Below are 13,022 nucleotides of genomic sequence, written 5' to 3'. Positions count from 1 at the left end.
AAATAGCTTCAGTTTTTTTTTAAAGTAGTAAAAGAAGCTCTGCTATAACCTGGAGGATTAATCGTGCCTTTCTGGTCTTGGGCAAGAGGAAAGTGGGGCAGGGGAGAAAATACAGCAGAGTTCTGAGTGAAATTCCAGGAGGGACTAGCCCTATGACTAGTCAGTGGTTCAGTGGTTGAATCTACCCCCTCAAACACGGCAAGAGGAGAAAAACACCATGAAAATCATAAGGCCTACTTAAGAACCTGAGAGACTGGAAGAGGGCTTAGAAAAGACAGAAGAGTTCAGCTTGAATTTCCTACTGTTGATGAAATTCAAGTAAAGACAAAGCACCCGTGGGAAAAGGACACATTACATTTAGATGACTGTTTGCTCATTTGAAATGTAACACCCTTACGCATTAATACAGGCAAGAGTGTTGACAAAGATAAACTGTGGCTGAGGAATGGTTTCCCACTGATCCTAGGCAAGCTGACAGACTGCCATTACTAAATTAAAGTTTGTCTGTGGGACACTGAAGCTAGGTCTTTATTTGGAAATTCTGTAATGCCATATGAAAATAATGTTTTCCATCAGTAATTTAACAACCACATTTTCCTGGCCAGAGAGATTTCTTGGCTACAACTATCTAAAGAACTCTCTTTGGGAGGATATAGGGCAATCCTGTTAATCAATCAATGCTCCCTATCAAAGGGAAGTTGATCATCTAGACAAACTAGTTATTTTGAACAGAGGCAGTTCAGACAGCTGGCTTCCTGTTTCTTGGGATACAGTGCCTACTAATATCACAAGGAAAGAATCTCCTTCAGCTGAATGGCCAAGAAAATGCAGTACCTACTTGTGTCATTGAAAGGTACTTTTTCACTGATGATGGATAAAGATTCATCCAATCGACTGCCCAAATCTGTATGAAGATTCTTCAACTGCTGCTGGCTGGATTAAAAAAAAAAAAAAAAGTAATATCATCCTATGCAAGTAAATCAGTAATGTGTCAGTTATACCTTAACTTACTGTTCCCTACAATCAGCAAAAAAAACCCTTTTTTTCCCCCCAGAAGTTGAGAGTAAGGAAAAACAGGGATGGTGGGACTTTGACCTTTATCAAGATGAAAACAGCCATCTAAATTATAAAAGTTCTTGATTTCTAGTTCCCACCCAGCGCAATAAGTGCAAGGAAAGCCAGAGCATTCTGGTTTTCTGGAGAACTTTAGGCTTTATTGTTAGTCATAATTTATCAAATAGATTTCTAAGCTGCACAGATAATATATACGTTGTATATAATATAAGAGAAGCTAGTTATTCCAGTGCACTGGAAAAACATTAGCTAACTCTAATCCAAACTCTGTAACCACTTTTTAGGATTGATAATTAAGAAAATGTTTGTGTATGTTGCATAATATTTTGAAATGATTATGGCAGTTTTCTACACTCTATATTTTGTAGGGTTAATCTAGTGGCTGTACTTCAAAGAACAAAAAGAAACCGTTGGCTGTGTTTGCCAAATACTAGGGAGTAAGATTCTGGAAACAGTCCGTGCGAGCACAATCCATACAATCTTTCTGGCTCTTTCTACATATACGTTTTCATTAAATTTACTCCTGAAAGTTTGCTGTTTTCAGTCCAAATTCCACACCTTATGCACCCTAGTTCTGGTATTTGTTACTCTTAAGAACTGATCCTCCAGTTTAAATCTAATACTTTGCAATTCCTTGTTTATTTTATCATCTGTAAAGCAAACAAGGAATGGACAACAGTTTAATATACTTAATCCTGGGAGTACTGGGCAACACCACAAAGGGGCAAGAAAAATGTAGGCACAGATCAATGAGTAGTTTGGGCTATTTAGCGTGGAAGAAAGGATCTGATTAAAAAAAATAGTGAAAACAAATTGCATGAAAACTCTGCAGAACACATATAGAGATGTGTTAATAAACTGAAAAGTAAAGATAACCTGTAAGAGAAACAAAATAGCTCTTTTCTACATTTCTTTGAGATAAAAAAAAAAAAAAATCAAACTTTCTTGTAAATGGAGAGAATCTAACTCCCTCCTCCCAAAAAACAACCCCCACCCCCAGACTTGTCCTCCCCAGTTTTTGTGAAAGAGATCCCTAGGATTTCAACTGTATTTTCTAAGCCTGCTCCAATTCAGCTAGGAAATGATCGTAGGCAGAGGTGTTTCATTATTAATGAAGTCGGCCTTTCTGCCAAATATGTATTAGATACTGGATTTAAAAAAAACCCCAAATGTAGTAAAAAAACTCTTTCCTTCCCAAATCCTAGAGGCCAGCTTCTTGGGATGTCACAAGTTCACTAATTATCCAGTCAACACAGAGTCCAGGAAAGAGGACCTTTTAATATTAAAATATTGGAAAAGCAACAGAATAAGTCTTGACTTCACTTTCAGACTTGCATCATAAAAAGATGCCCATAGGAAAATGGCAACCATTACTTCCCTTTTCCAGGGGATGTTTAATCAGCATCATTTAAGAAGTCAAATGCCACAGTTTGCGACATCCAAAATAACTCAGATTATTACGAGAAGCATTTTGTACACAATATTCAGTAACCATGACTTAAGCAAAAGTAGATAATTTTTTATTCCCAAAACATTCACCAGATAAATGCAACTGATATTAGAAGAGTAACAAAATATTCTGGAGAAAATCTAATATTAAAGGTGTTGAAATTTTTCTCTGGGCAAAGGGTTTTGACCCAAGATCAGAGGACACACTTTTGTCAGAAAGCTTGTTTAAAGTCCTTCCTCTCTCTATACTTAACCCAAAGGAAGAAAAGAAGAAATACCATGAGTACGCTATGAAACTAGTATTCCTTCTCGACTTTGCCAAGTAAGATTTTGGCAGCATCACCAAACACAACTGCCTAGTTGGATACGGAAGAAAAGAGAAAGCTTTACAGAAGAATTTAGTAAGTGATGAACTCGGAGTTGAGCTCAATCAGTATTTCTTTGTCATAAATATAACAAAAGGTGGCAGATGTTGTTACTTGCTACATAAAAGTTAACAAACCACATACTTTAATTAGCTCTCATGTTTACAAGAAAAAAAAGTGTATATAAAGATAAGGTTGCTCTGCAGTGCCCCTACATTAGTCATTTCTTTAATGTAGTCCCTTTAAAGGAAAAATAAAATAAGCAAACTATTTTCCTCATGTGCAAGGAGCTTACCATTCTTCTGTTCGAAGCCTACAGTCCTTGGCTTCTCTTTCAAGTGCCTGAGACTTGATCTTTAGATATAAAAAACAGAAACCCAAAGTAAGCACAGTTGCATGTAACAAGTAATTTAAAAAACTTTTTAGGCATTAAGCACTACAGCAATGCTCACTTCTAATTTGGCTTTATCATTCTGCAGTTTTTCAATGGTCTCCATGTATTTTCGGGTTAAACCATCTACCACTGCTTGATGCTGGGCAGCATCTGTTTCCAAAACCTCAAGCCTACTTCTTAGCTCAGCTTCTAAACGTTTGTGCTGCTCATCTGCTTCAAAGAACTGGAAAAAGAAAAAAGAAGCTCTTATTTGAAAGTTTAATTTTCTTTCAATATTTTAAAGTCACATCAATACATATTAACCCCATAGACTCCATCTATGAGACAACGTAGCAAGGTACATGTTCCTATGTAACATTGCACCGTCAAAGGTATTAACTGGACAATTCTTTTTGAAAATAAATACAACTTCACAGCCAAAAAAAGGTTTTGTGAATTCACCAAATTCTTATTTTAAAAGTTTAAAGTGTTCCAAAAAGATCTGAAACAAATAATGTTTAGTTTTTGGAAACTACTATAAATTTGTTTCACAGTTTTACGTAGTTTGATTGAATAAGAAAGCAAAGGTCAAATCAAAGCACATTCTAACTAACCAACCAAAATTATTTTTTCCAAGGTTACAATTTACTAACATATTTCCATGTTTTGATTTTCATACCAAACTGCACAAAATAAAACCAAAATTCTGAGGTTGCCAGTGAACCAAAAACCCTATTTTGCACCTAGGTCTGCTTAAATAGTCCGTGTCAAAATATCTGACCACCCCAAAGACAACGAAGGATAAGGATACTGTTACACATTCTGAATACTTTACCACTTATCATCTAATTCTAGTTATTCTGTTGCTTGACACACCAACATGAATTCAACACAGATATAACAGAACTATTTGGTGTGGATCAATGCTTCAGATAACTAATAAAAAGCATTTAACGCTATTTTCACTACAGTCCTTCTAAAATGAGAACTAAGTAGCCTGCAGTTTTTTATTTAACAGTTCACTCCCTTTCTCCATCTCAGCTCACATAACAAGCTTTCTAACCAAAGGAAAATTCTTTGAGATCCACTCACTTGTATGTGAAGTCTTTCATTCTCTTCTATCTTCTTTTGAAGATCTTCATTAAAGACACTTTTCTGCTCTTGACTCAACTGAGATGAAGATTCTCCACTTTTCTGAAAAGAGAAAAAATATTTCTATTTACATATGAAACTTTTAAAGGTGTCATTATGCTTTGTGAATGCATTTAAGGATGGGTACACAGCAGCAATTAGCTGTTGGAGAATATGTCAGTCAATAAAACTCTCAATATTTCTTACCACTACGTACAAGTTCAATGGCTTCACCCAGATCTCTACGTCCATATAAAGGCAACTGCATGCATAAACTGTATCAGATGCACTGAGCATCATCTCATTATATAAATTTTTATGGATACAGCTTATTGGACAGAATATTTGGTTTAAGCTCTGGGGCAAAGCAACTTCCATTAGTAACAAAAATTAGAGGTCCACTGATACATTGGTCTGATATCAGATCAGTACAGATATAAAGAAAATTGGCTGTATTGGGAAAAAAAAAAAAAAAAAAAAAAAAAAAAAAATCGGCCTGATGTGGCCAATAATTTGGTCAATAAGTGCTCATGTGTGCGCGCAGCCACAGAGCAGCACTCAGGCAGCGAAGAGCAGAGCTGTTTGCAGTTAATAAGTCCATTGTGATGGAATGGGATGGGTGAGGAAAGAGGCATGGCAGGGCAAATCAATGTCCCCCGGGGGCGGGGGTGCGTGCTGCTGGCCAGCAGCGTGTACCTCCAGATCTGTGCAGGATGCGGCGAGGCAGGATGGGCTTGGGGCGGGGGCTACAGCCACTTCAAATTTTGCTGTAGCCCCGCTCCTAGTACCACTGCACACCCAACGCAGCAACCAGGGCTACGGTGAAATTTGGGGTGGCTGCAGCCCTCACCCAGCCCCCACCAAGAAGAGCCCAGCACAGCCAGCAGCTGCAGCCCACCCACCACAATCTGCGCAGATCCAGGGGCACTCACCCCCCCCGGTGACCTCCTGGGGTGCAGGCAGCAGTGGGAGCCGCCCCCCCACCCCCCGAAGCCACATTTCTGTCCTGCACCCCGCCCCAACTGGGCAGCACCTGCTCCCTCCTTCACCGCAGGGGGCACTGATCTGCACTCCACACGCCCTTCTCTCCCCACTCCCCTTCCACCACAACGGACTTACTAGCTGCACGGAAGTCTATCAGAAATCAAATTGGAATCAGCCAATATGCCTCCTTAAAAAAATCCGCTATCAGCATCGGCCCAAAATATCTGTATTGGTGCACCCCTAACAAAAATGCAACTTAGCTTGGGCGTAGATTGCCATATACCAACCTCTAGTGGGGTTCTTACACCTTCCTCTATTTGCCTCTGACAAGAGCTTGGATTTTCAATTATTTCATAGATATTCTATAGACATTAGGGCTGGAAGGGACTTTGGAAGATCATTGAGCCCAGCCCCCTGCCCCAGGGGCAGGAAGTCAGCTAGGGTCAAAGGATCCCAGCAAGATTGGACTCCTTTAAGAAACATTTGGATGCCTGAGTAGGTGCTTGCACCACCTCTGGAGGCAGTCTATTCCAGGCCTTGAGGCTTGGACAATAAAGATGTTTTTCATTATGTCCAGCCTAAAACGGTCTTGCAGGAGTTTGTGATCATTTGACTCTGTCATCCCTTGGGGCGCTCTGGTGAACACCCCTTATATACTTATAGGTAGCCACTTAGTCACCCCTGAGTCTGTGCTTTTCCAGGCTGAAGAGTCCCATGGCTCTCAGCCTCTCTTTGTAGGGCCTCTTCTCTTACCCTCTGATCATGCGCGTAGCTCTCCTCTGGACTCTCTCAAGCTTCTCCACGTCCTTTTTAAACTGTGGAGCCCAGAACTGGATGCAGTATTCCAGAAGGACCTCTACTCTAGGACTTGAAGGACCTGTACTCTACTGCAATATCACAATTTCCATATTCCCAATTTTGAAATAAGAGGGAGGCCAAAGTACACACACACACACACACACACACACACACTTAAATGCCATTAGGTTTCAGCAATGTTCAGAGTGAGGAGTTTGCACACACGATAAGAATGCGTGCTCACATCTGAAGGCAGATGTCTGACTTCAACTGAATTAAGTTTAAGGATGATAAACTGCACCCTGAACTGCTTTTATCTGAATTCTCTGAGACTAGCAACCTAATATACAAGAAAGGTATTTTATTGCTCAATTATTTTGCCTTGCAACTACAGCACAGAGCCAATGGACATCTGTAAAATGAGTATAAGTTCTAAGTCAACTATTATGTTTGAAAATGATACAGATTAAGTTTAGGGTATTCTGAGTAACTTGATATGACAAACTTATTGTAGTTTATTTTAGACAGATGTCTAAATGTTCCTATCCAGTGAAGCAGTAATGTACCAATTGCTTCTTCTATGAAATCCCCATACAGTGCAGGGGACACAAAAAAAATAGATCTGGGAAGCAGAAACTCACAAGGGGAGGAAGAAGGAGGGACGTAGTTTTAGGTCTATCACTAAGATGCTGATGAAAATAAGACTAATAAAAGGAAAGCAAAGCACATTTTGCTTTAACTATACGGTTTAAAATCAGAGATCTACCTTGTTTTTTTTCCCCTTGGCTTCACTTAAGGCAAGTTCATCTTGAAGTAGTTCCACTCTCTTGGCAAGCTGCTGATTTCGAAATGTCAAACTGTCCATTTCTTGTTGCAGTTTCCTCAGTGATTGATCCTTCATCTTCAGTTGCTCCTGTATTAACATACAAAGTTTCATCAAGCCACAAGGATCTCTGTGAAGCTTTGAGAGAGTAATTTTCAAGCTACTTAATTAGTGTCATAGTTATAACATATTGTAGGTGCCTAGTTCTGGACCTCAAAAAAAAAGTTATACAATTGCCTAGATTATGCAAGTATCTGAACGCCGCATAAGCAATGCTTGTTAACATAATGCCAAGGCTGTGATGCCAGAAGTCCAGAAACTCTCTCTCGTCATTTTCAAGACTTTGAATGGTCAGTTTCAAAGCTGACATGAAAAGCCTGGAAAATGAAGGGACAGAGTCAGTTTTAGGACCCGACTCCCCTCAACTTTAAGGCTTCTAACAGGGACTATTTGACAGATTCTTCTCATACTCCAGTTCTCTACGTAGGAACGGAAGGGATTATATTAAAGCAGAAATAAGGCTAGAAAGTGCTATGTATGCAGTCATGCACTTATCCAATAGGTAGGTTTACCAATGCAACCAACGGATTAAAAAAAGATGGGACTAGCATTTTCTTGTGCAGTTAGGTACTTACCCACCGTCCATACACGTGAAGTACACTATACATGAAATCTAAGATTCAAAACAAATTCCTCTGTTCACATTGCTTGTTGATTGATGATTAACAGAAAAGGGCAAACTTTCTCCAGGGAGCTGTATTTTTAAGTAGAGAATTTTACTCCCTCGTGCCTCCAAAGGGTACTGCAAATGGATGCTTCTTAATTCAAATGATTCAAATGGACAGATCATCTTCCTAGTGACTACACTATCAGCATCTACTGTACAGGAGTAGTAGAATAGTTGCAGACAATAAATTTAGTGAATCAAGCTTTTGTTTAAGAGGATGTAAGAATACTACTCTGCAGGAGCACCATCAATGGAGTATCCTATTCCTCAAGATTTAGTGCCATTTAAGAAAATTATTTTGAAAGAGTACCTTTAGAGACGCAGAATTTGCTTGCTCATCCACAACACCTTTTTTTAGCACCTGGTTCTGTGCCCGAAGCTGAAAATAAAAAGGTGTAAATCATTAACCTGGGCAGGAAGAAATAAACATACAACTCATATTAACAACTTGAAAGCATGTGTTTTCTTTCAGAAAACATGAAATAGTGCCCTTTGGAAAGTCTTATTAGTTCCATTACCAACATGCTGTTGTAATAAGGCTAAAAAAAGTATAAAGACAAGCACAAGCTATTTTTTCTTGCCATTTCAGGGAACAAGTTATTTTATCTTCCCTCTCCATCAGGCCGTTCTTAAACAGGATATATTAACCTTACTAACAAAACACTTTAAAATGTGGTTACAGTCTGAATGAACAACTATGGAAAAAAATGGCACCTTCTTCCTCAGTTTCATTTCTGCTTCTTCTTTCTCTTGACCCTACAAATACTGCTGACAGAATGAGGTTGAGCCTATGTCAGTCTCATCTTTTGGCAGAAGTGTTAGCTGAATCCTAATTGCAAAATGCATGTTAACAGTAGTAATTCATGATCCAAAGAAAGCAGAGCTTGACTTAACATTTCAGAGTGACTCTGCAGGGCTTAGAAGAAAAAAAATAAACCTTTTATACTTTTATTTATGAAGTTAAGCAGTTTGAGTTAGGAGTCACACATGCCAAAATGGAGTACCACAATGCCCATTTTCTAGCCACTTCATACAGGGTATCTCAACTATTTAAAAGCATCCCAATTTCCTATTCCTTAGTAACTACTCTAATTATGGCTTTTTCAACAGCAGTTTTCACTCATTTAATATATCTCCATGTCCAGCTACTGGAGACAGTAAATTAGGATGGTTTGCCCCCGACTTGGGAAGGCCGCTAGCAGACAGGTGTGAATTTGCAGAAAGTGGCGATTTCCAAATTGCTGGATCTAAAGCCTGAACATACTTCAGAAGTTCAGGGACAGTGCTGTGCAGCCAAATCTTCTGCCCTGTTCTGTTCCCTGCAAGTTGATCAAGCAGCAGAAAAGAAAGGAAAGTCAACTGCAAGTTCCATACTAGAGAAAATGCAAAGCATGATGATGTTGCAGCACGCATGGGCAGGATCCCATTCTTCTATGCCACAGCAACCGGTGCAGGAGAATGTCAGGCATGGAAGTGGAATACCTGGGTCACACTTTACTCAGCTGGTGAGTGAGCTGTTACAAGTTAAAGCCCCTGGCACAGGCTGAGTTAGGGTGTCAGGAGATTACATGACACAACAGATCTCAAATTGTTTCTCCTATCCTCTCTCCTGGACTGCCCTCTGTGGAAAAATAAAAAAAATCCTTTCCTTAGGCACTCCTTAAGAAGCACCAATCAATGCCCTACCCTGCTCTCCCTGAGGCTTTCACTGCACAAGGAAACAGACAATGCGTCACCCTGTGTGATCAACTCTCCTCTCTCACCTGCAATAAAATCAGACAGCCAATAGGGAAATTACTGAACAGCAGTAGTAGAGAAGAGATAGTACCTGACAGAGTGCTCCCAAACTGTACTGATCCCCAAGAAACACCGGTGGGGATTGAGGGGGAAGAATATGCCCAGGCTCCTTTCTATGAAAGAGCTCGCCAAAATGCCTATCCTGCTACTTTCAAAGAGACTTCAGGAACACAACTTCAACTCATGTCCCAATAAAAAACAGCAAGGCCCCAGGTGGGACTCGAAACAAGGAGACGATGGTAGAGTGGTAAAGACAGTAGACCAGAAACTCAGAAGACCTGGCCTGGTTCTGGATCTGCCACCAACTTGGGACAGGTTATTTACTCCCCAGGGACTTGGGGAAGGGACAGTCCTCAGGTCAATCTGCAGAGGCAGAGATAACAATGCTCCCTGGGTCAGAGGGGAAAAGGAAAGCACATGCTAAAATCCCTGAGATGCTTAGATGCTCCAGAAATATGAGCAATATGAAATACACACACAAATATCAGCGTTGGAAGGGACCTCAGGAGGTCTAGTCCAGTGGTTCTCAGCCTTGTTTGTACCAGGAGCCATTTGTCAACATGGATGAGCAGTCCTGACTCAGTGCCTCTCACTCCCAACCCACTGCCTCCCGCCCCGCGTGTGTGGGGCAATAGGGCGGCGGGGGCGAGGGGCGCTCGCATGATGTCACCGCGGCCCCGGCAGCGGGCACAGGCGGGGAGAAGGGCGCTACCTTGGAGTACTCCTGGGCCAGCTTCTGGTACTTTCCCTGCAGCTCGGCGGCGGCCGCCATCACCACCGGGGAAGTCGCGAGTCACAGCCGCCGCCCCCACGCCTGCCACCGCCTCCGGGAGACGCACGCACTTCCGGGTTCGGGCGGAGGGAGCGCCTGATGTCACCACGCAGCCTCGCTCGGGCCCGGAGGGGGCGGGGTCGACCCCGGTCGCTGGCACCGCCATCTTGGCCTCGGCATCCAAGATGGCGGCGGGTCGCGAGGCTCGAGTTGGAATGCAGAGGGGATGGGGGAGGGGAGGGGAGGGGTAGCCCAACGGCCCCGGCCGCCCGGGAGATAGTGGGTCACAAAACACGGTGGGGCGGGAGGAGGAAGCTGTGGTCACTATGGCAACACACGCGCTTCTCATCGAAGCGGACACGCCTTGGGGCTACGGGTCCCGGCGCGGCCCAAAAGACTTAAGGGTCCATGCGTGCTGGGGATGGGGGGCAGTGAGGAGCGGGGTTGTGAGACGGCGGCCACGCCCCCCTCTCATGAGCCGCGCCGCGCGCGCTGCTGCTGCGCCAGGGGGCGCTCGTGCCCTGCGCTGGGCAGTGGCTGTGGCTGCCTCAGAGGACAATTGCGTTAGAACCCCGCCTCCTCTTGCGCCTGTGCATTCGGGGGGCCGCGGGGGAGCTCGGGGGAGCTCTGAGCATCTGGCGCTTGCTCCCGGCGCCACAGCGCCCCCGCGGGGCGGGGTGCGGCGCCTTCCAGGGCATGGCCGTGCGCTACATTACGTCATGTCATGTTACAGTATTACATTGCGTCACACGCAGGCAAGGTTCTTGGGGTAAATCCGGTATCTTTTATGACAACAACTCAAAGAGTTGGACAAATTCTTCTTTGCAAGCTTGCGGGTATAAAAGCCTGTGGTCGGGCTGCTGAGGAAGCAGCTGCAGTTGGTGCTTGTTCTTCTTGCGTGGGATGGCTAATTGTCAAGACCCCGGAGGCTGGTTTGCATGCAAAAAAGCCGGGGGCGAGGGCTGCGTTTTCCTGCATGGCATATAACACCCTACACTGCATTATATTAGAATATTAAATTATATCACATTATACTATATCATAATATTACATTATACGATATTGCATTCTATTAGAATATTATATTATTATATGGGCATGTGTATATAAATAAAATGGTAGAGAAATGAAGCAGTATTATATATATAATGTAATTCATTATATTAATATAATTGTTAATGTATATAATGGTAGGGAAATGAAGCAGAGATGCGTAGTATAGCACAATATTGCATTATATGTGCACATGCACACATTTATATTAATATAATTATAAATATATATAGTGGTAGGGAAATGAGGCAGAGATATGTACTATATAGCACCATATTACATTATACATGGACATGTGTGTATATATAATATAAATATATACATATGGTAGGGACATGCAGAAATATGTACTATAACAATGTTACATTATATGTGCACATGCACACATCTATATATTATATAATAATATAACTAGAAATATAACGGCAGGGAAATGAGGCAGAGATATGTACTATAGCAAAATATTACATTATATGTGCACATGCACACGTGTGTATGCATTATGGATAATATAATTAATTAAATAGTAATATAATTCATAGATGCTAGGGTCGGAAGGGACCTCAACAGATCATTGAGTCCAACCCCCTGCCTGGGCAGGAAAGGGCGCTGGGGGCAGATGACCCCAGCCAGATGCCTATCCAACCTTCTCTTAAAGACCCCCAAGATAGGGGAGAGCACCACCCTTACCCTGGCCACCCTTACCATGAAGAAGTTCTTTCTGATTATAAGTTAATTATGATTATAAATATATACATAATGGTAGGGAAATGAAGCAGAGATATCACACACAATACAATCTATTGGCAGGGGAATTAAGCTGAGAACAACCAAGAGGTTTTTCAAAGTCCAGAACAAGTCAGTGCTGGAGCTGGTTGTGGCCGCCCCTCTGACTGTTCAGTTCTTTACCTTCTGCCATGCTACTGCTTGGGTGCACTAGTGCTAGCAGATGATCTAGAGGGTATAATGATCTACAAATACGTTTGTGTTGTCTTAATTTGGCACAAAGTGGCAACTACAGCTGTAAATACTGTAAATATTACTTAGAAAGATAAAGCTGCTTAGAAAAATAAAGTAGCAATGGTGTCTAGCAAATGCCTAGCAACTGCAGTGTCACACCAAGTCATAAAGGAAACAGCAAAAGACAACAAGTTTTCTCTGCTTGGGCTGTGTCCCAAGAACATCACAGGACCAGTGCAGACAGACATGGTGACCTGGGATCCTTGCTTCAGCATGGCTGGCTGAGTGAGGACTCTCATTACATCTACCCAAGATTGTTGCAGTGCGGTGACATGCACTTTCACATGTGTAGCATTGCTGCTTTAGCTGCGTGGGTAGCCAATAAAGCTTCACTTGAGCTTTTAATCAGACAGGTGTGCCATGGTGCAATCCATATAACCTCCCTGACCCACTCCAGTACTTGTGGGGTGTTAGTTTTACCCCAACACCTATTGATCACTGATCTGAAGCTAGCAGCAGCTAGAGAGAATATGCTATGCAACCAAACAAGAATCAGATGATTCAATTAGGCATTGACTTGAGTCAAAATATTTTACTCTGGGACAGGCCACCTGGGAAGGGTTGGGCTAGAGGCTGCTGGTCCTCACCACGTGATTCAGTGACACACCTATCAAGCACAGCAGTGCCAGAGGGAACCATTCAATTTTAATGAGATC

At 42.1% G+C, this 13,022-nt stretch overlaps 1 protein-coding gene across 4 annotated transcripts in view; it reads right to left on the bottom strand.

Annotated features, from left to right (window-relative positions):
* PPP1R21 (protein phosphatase 1 regulatory subunit 21) overlaps positions 1-10,388 on the bottom strand; it is a 36,947-nt gene extending 26,559 nt beyond the window's left edge. For 3 of the 4 annotated variants that reach the window (XR_009457590.1, XR_009457591.1, XM_059719030.1), the window contains exons 1-7: positions 9,999-10,091; positions 8,035-8,103; positions 6,941-7,087; positions 4,354-4,455; positions 3,341-3,505; positions 3,184-3,242; positions 839-933 (exon numbers count right to left, since the gene is read on the bottom strand). Coding sequence is in view for 2 of the 4 variants with exons in the window: in XM_059719030.1 (XP_059575013.1) it covers positions 839-933; positions 3,184-3,242; positions 3,341-3,505; positions 4,354-4,455; positions 6,941-7,087; positions 8,035-8,103; positions 9,999-10,073 (712 nt within the window). In the remaining 2 variants the exon portion in view is untranslated. Of the gene's footprint in view, positions 1-838; positions 934-3,183; positions 3,243-3,340; positions 3,506-4,353; positions 4,456-6,940; positions 7,088-8,034; positions 8,104-9,998; positions 10,092-10,233 lie in introns of those variants that run through there. The other variant, XM_059719035.1, reaches the window with a different exon arrangement.
* Between the last annotated feature and the right edge of the window lie 2,634 nt (positions 10,389-13,022).

The sequence above is a fragment of the Alligator mississippiensis genome, chromosome 1 (assembly GCF_030867095.1).
Source record: "Alligator mississippiensis isolate rAllMis1 chromosome 1, rAllMis1, whole genome shotgun sequence".
NCBI classification, from domain to species: domain Eukaryota; kingdom Metazoa; phylum Chordata; order Crocodylia; family Alligatoridae; genus Alligator; species Alligator mississippiensis.
The sequence above is the reverse complement of the archived record's forward strand: the minus strand, read 5'-3'. Positions and strand labels throughout refer to the sequence as shown.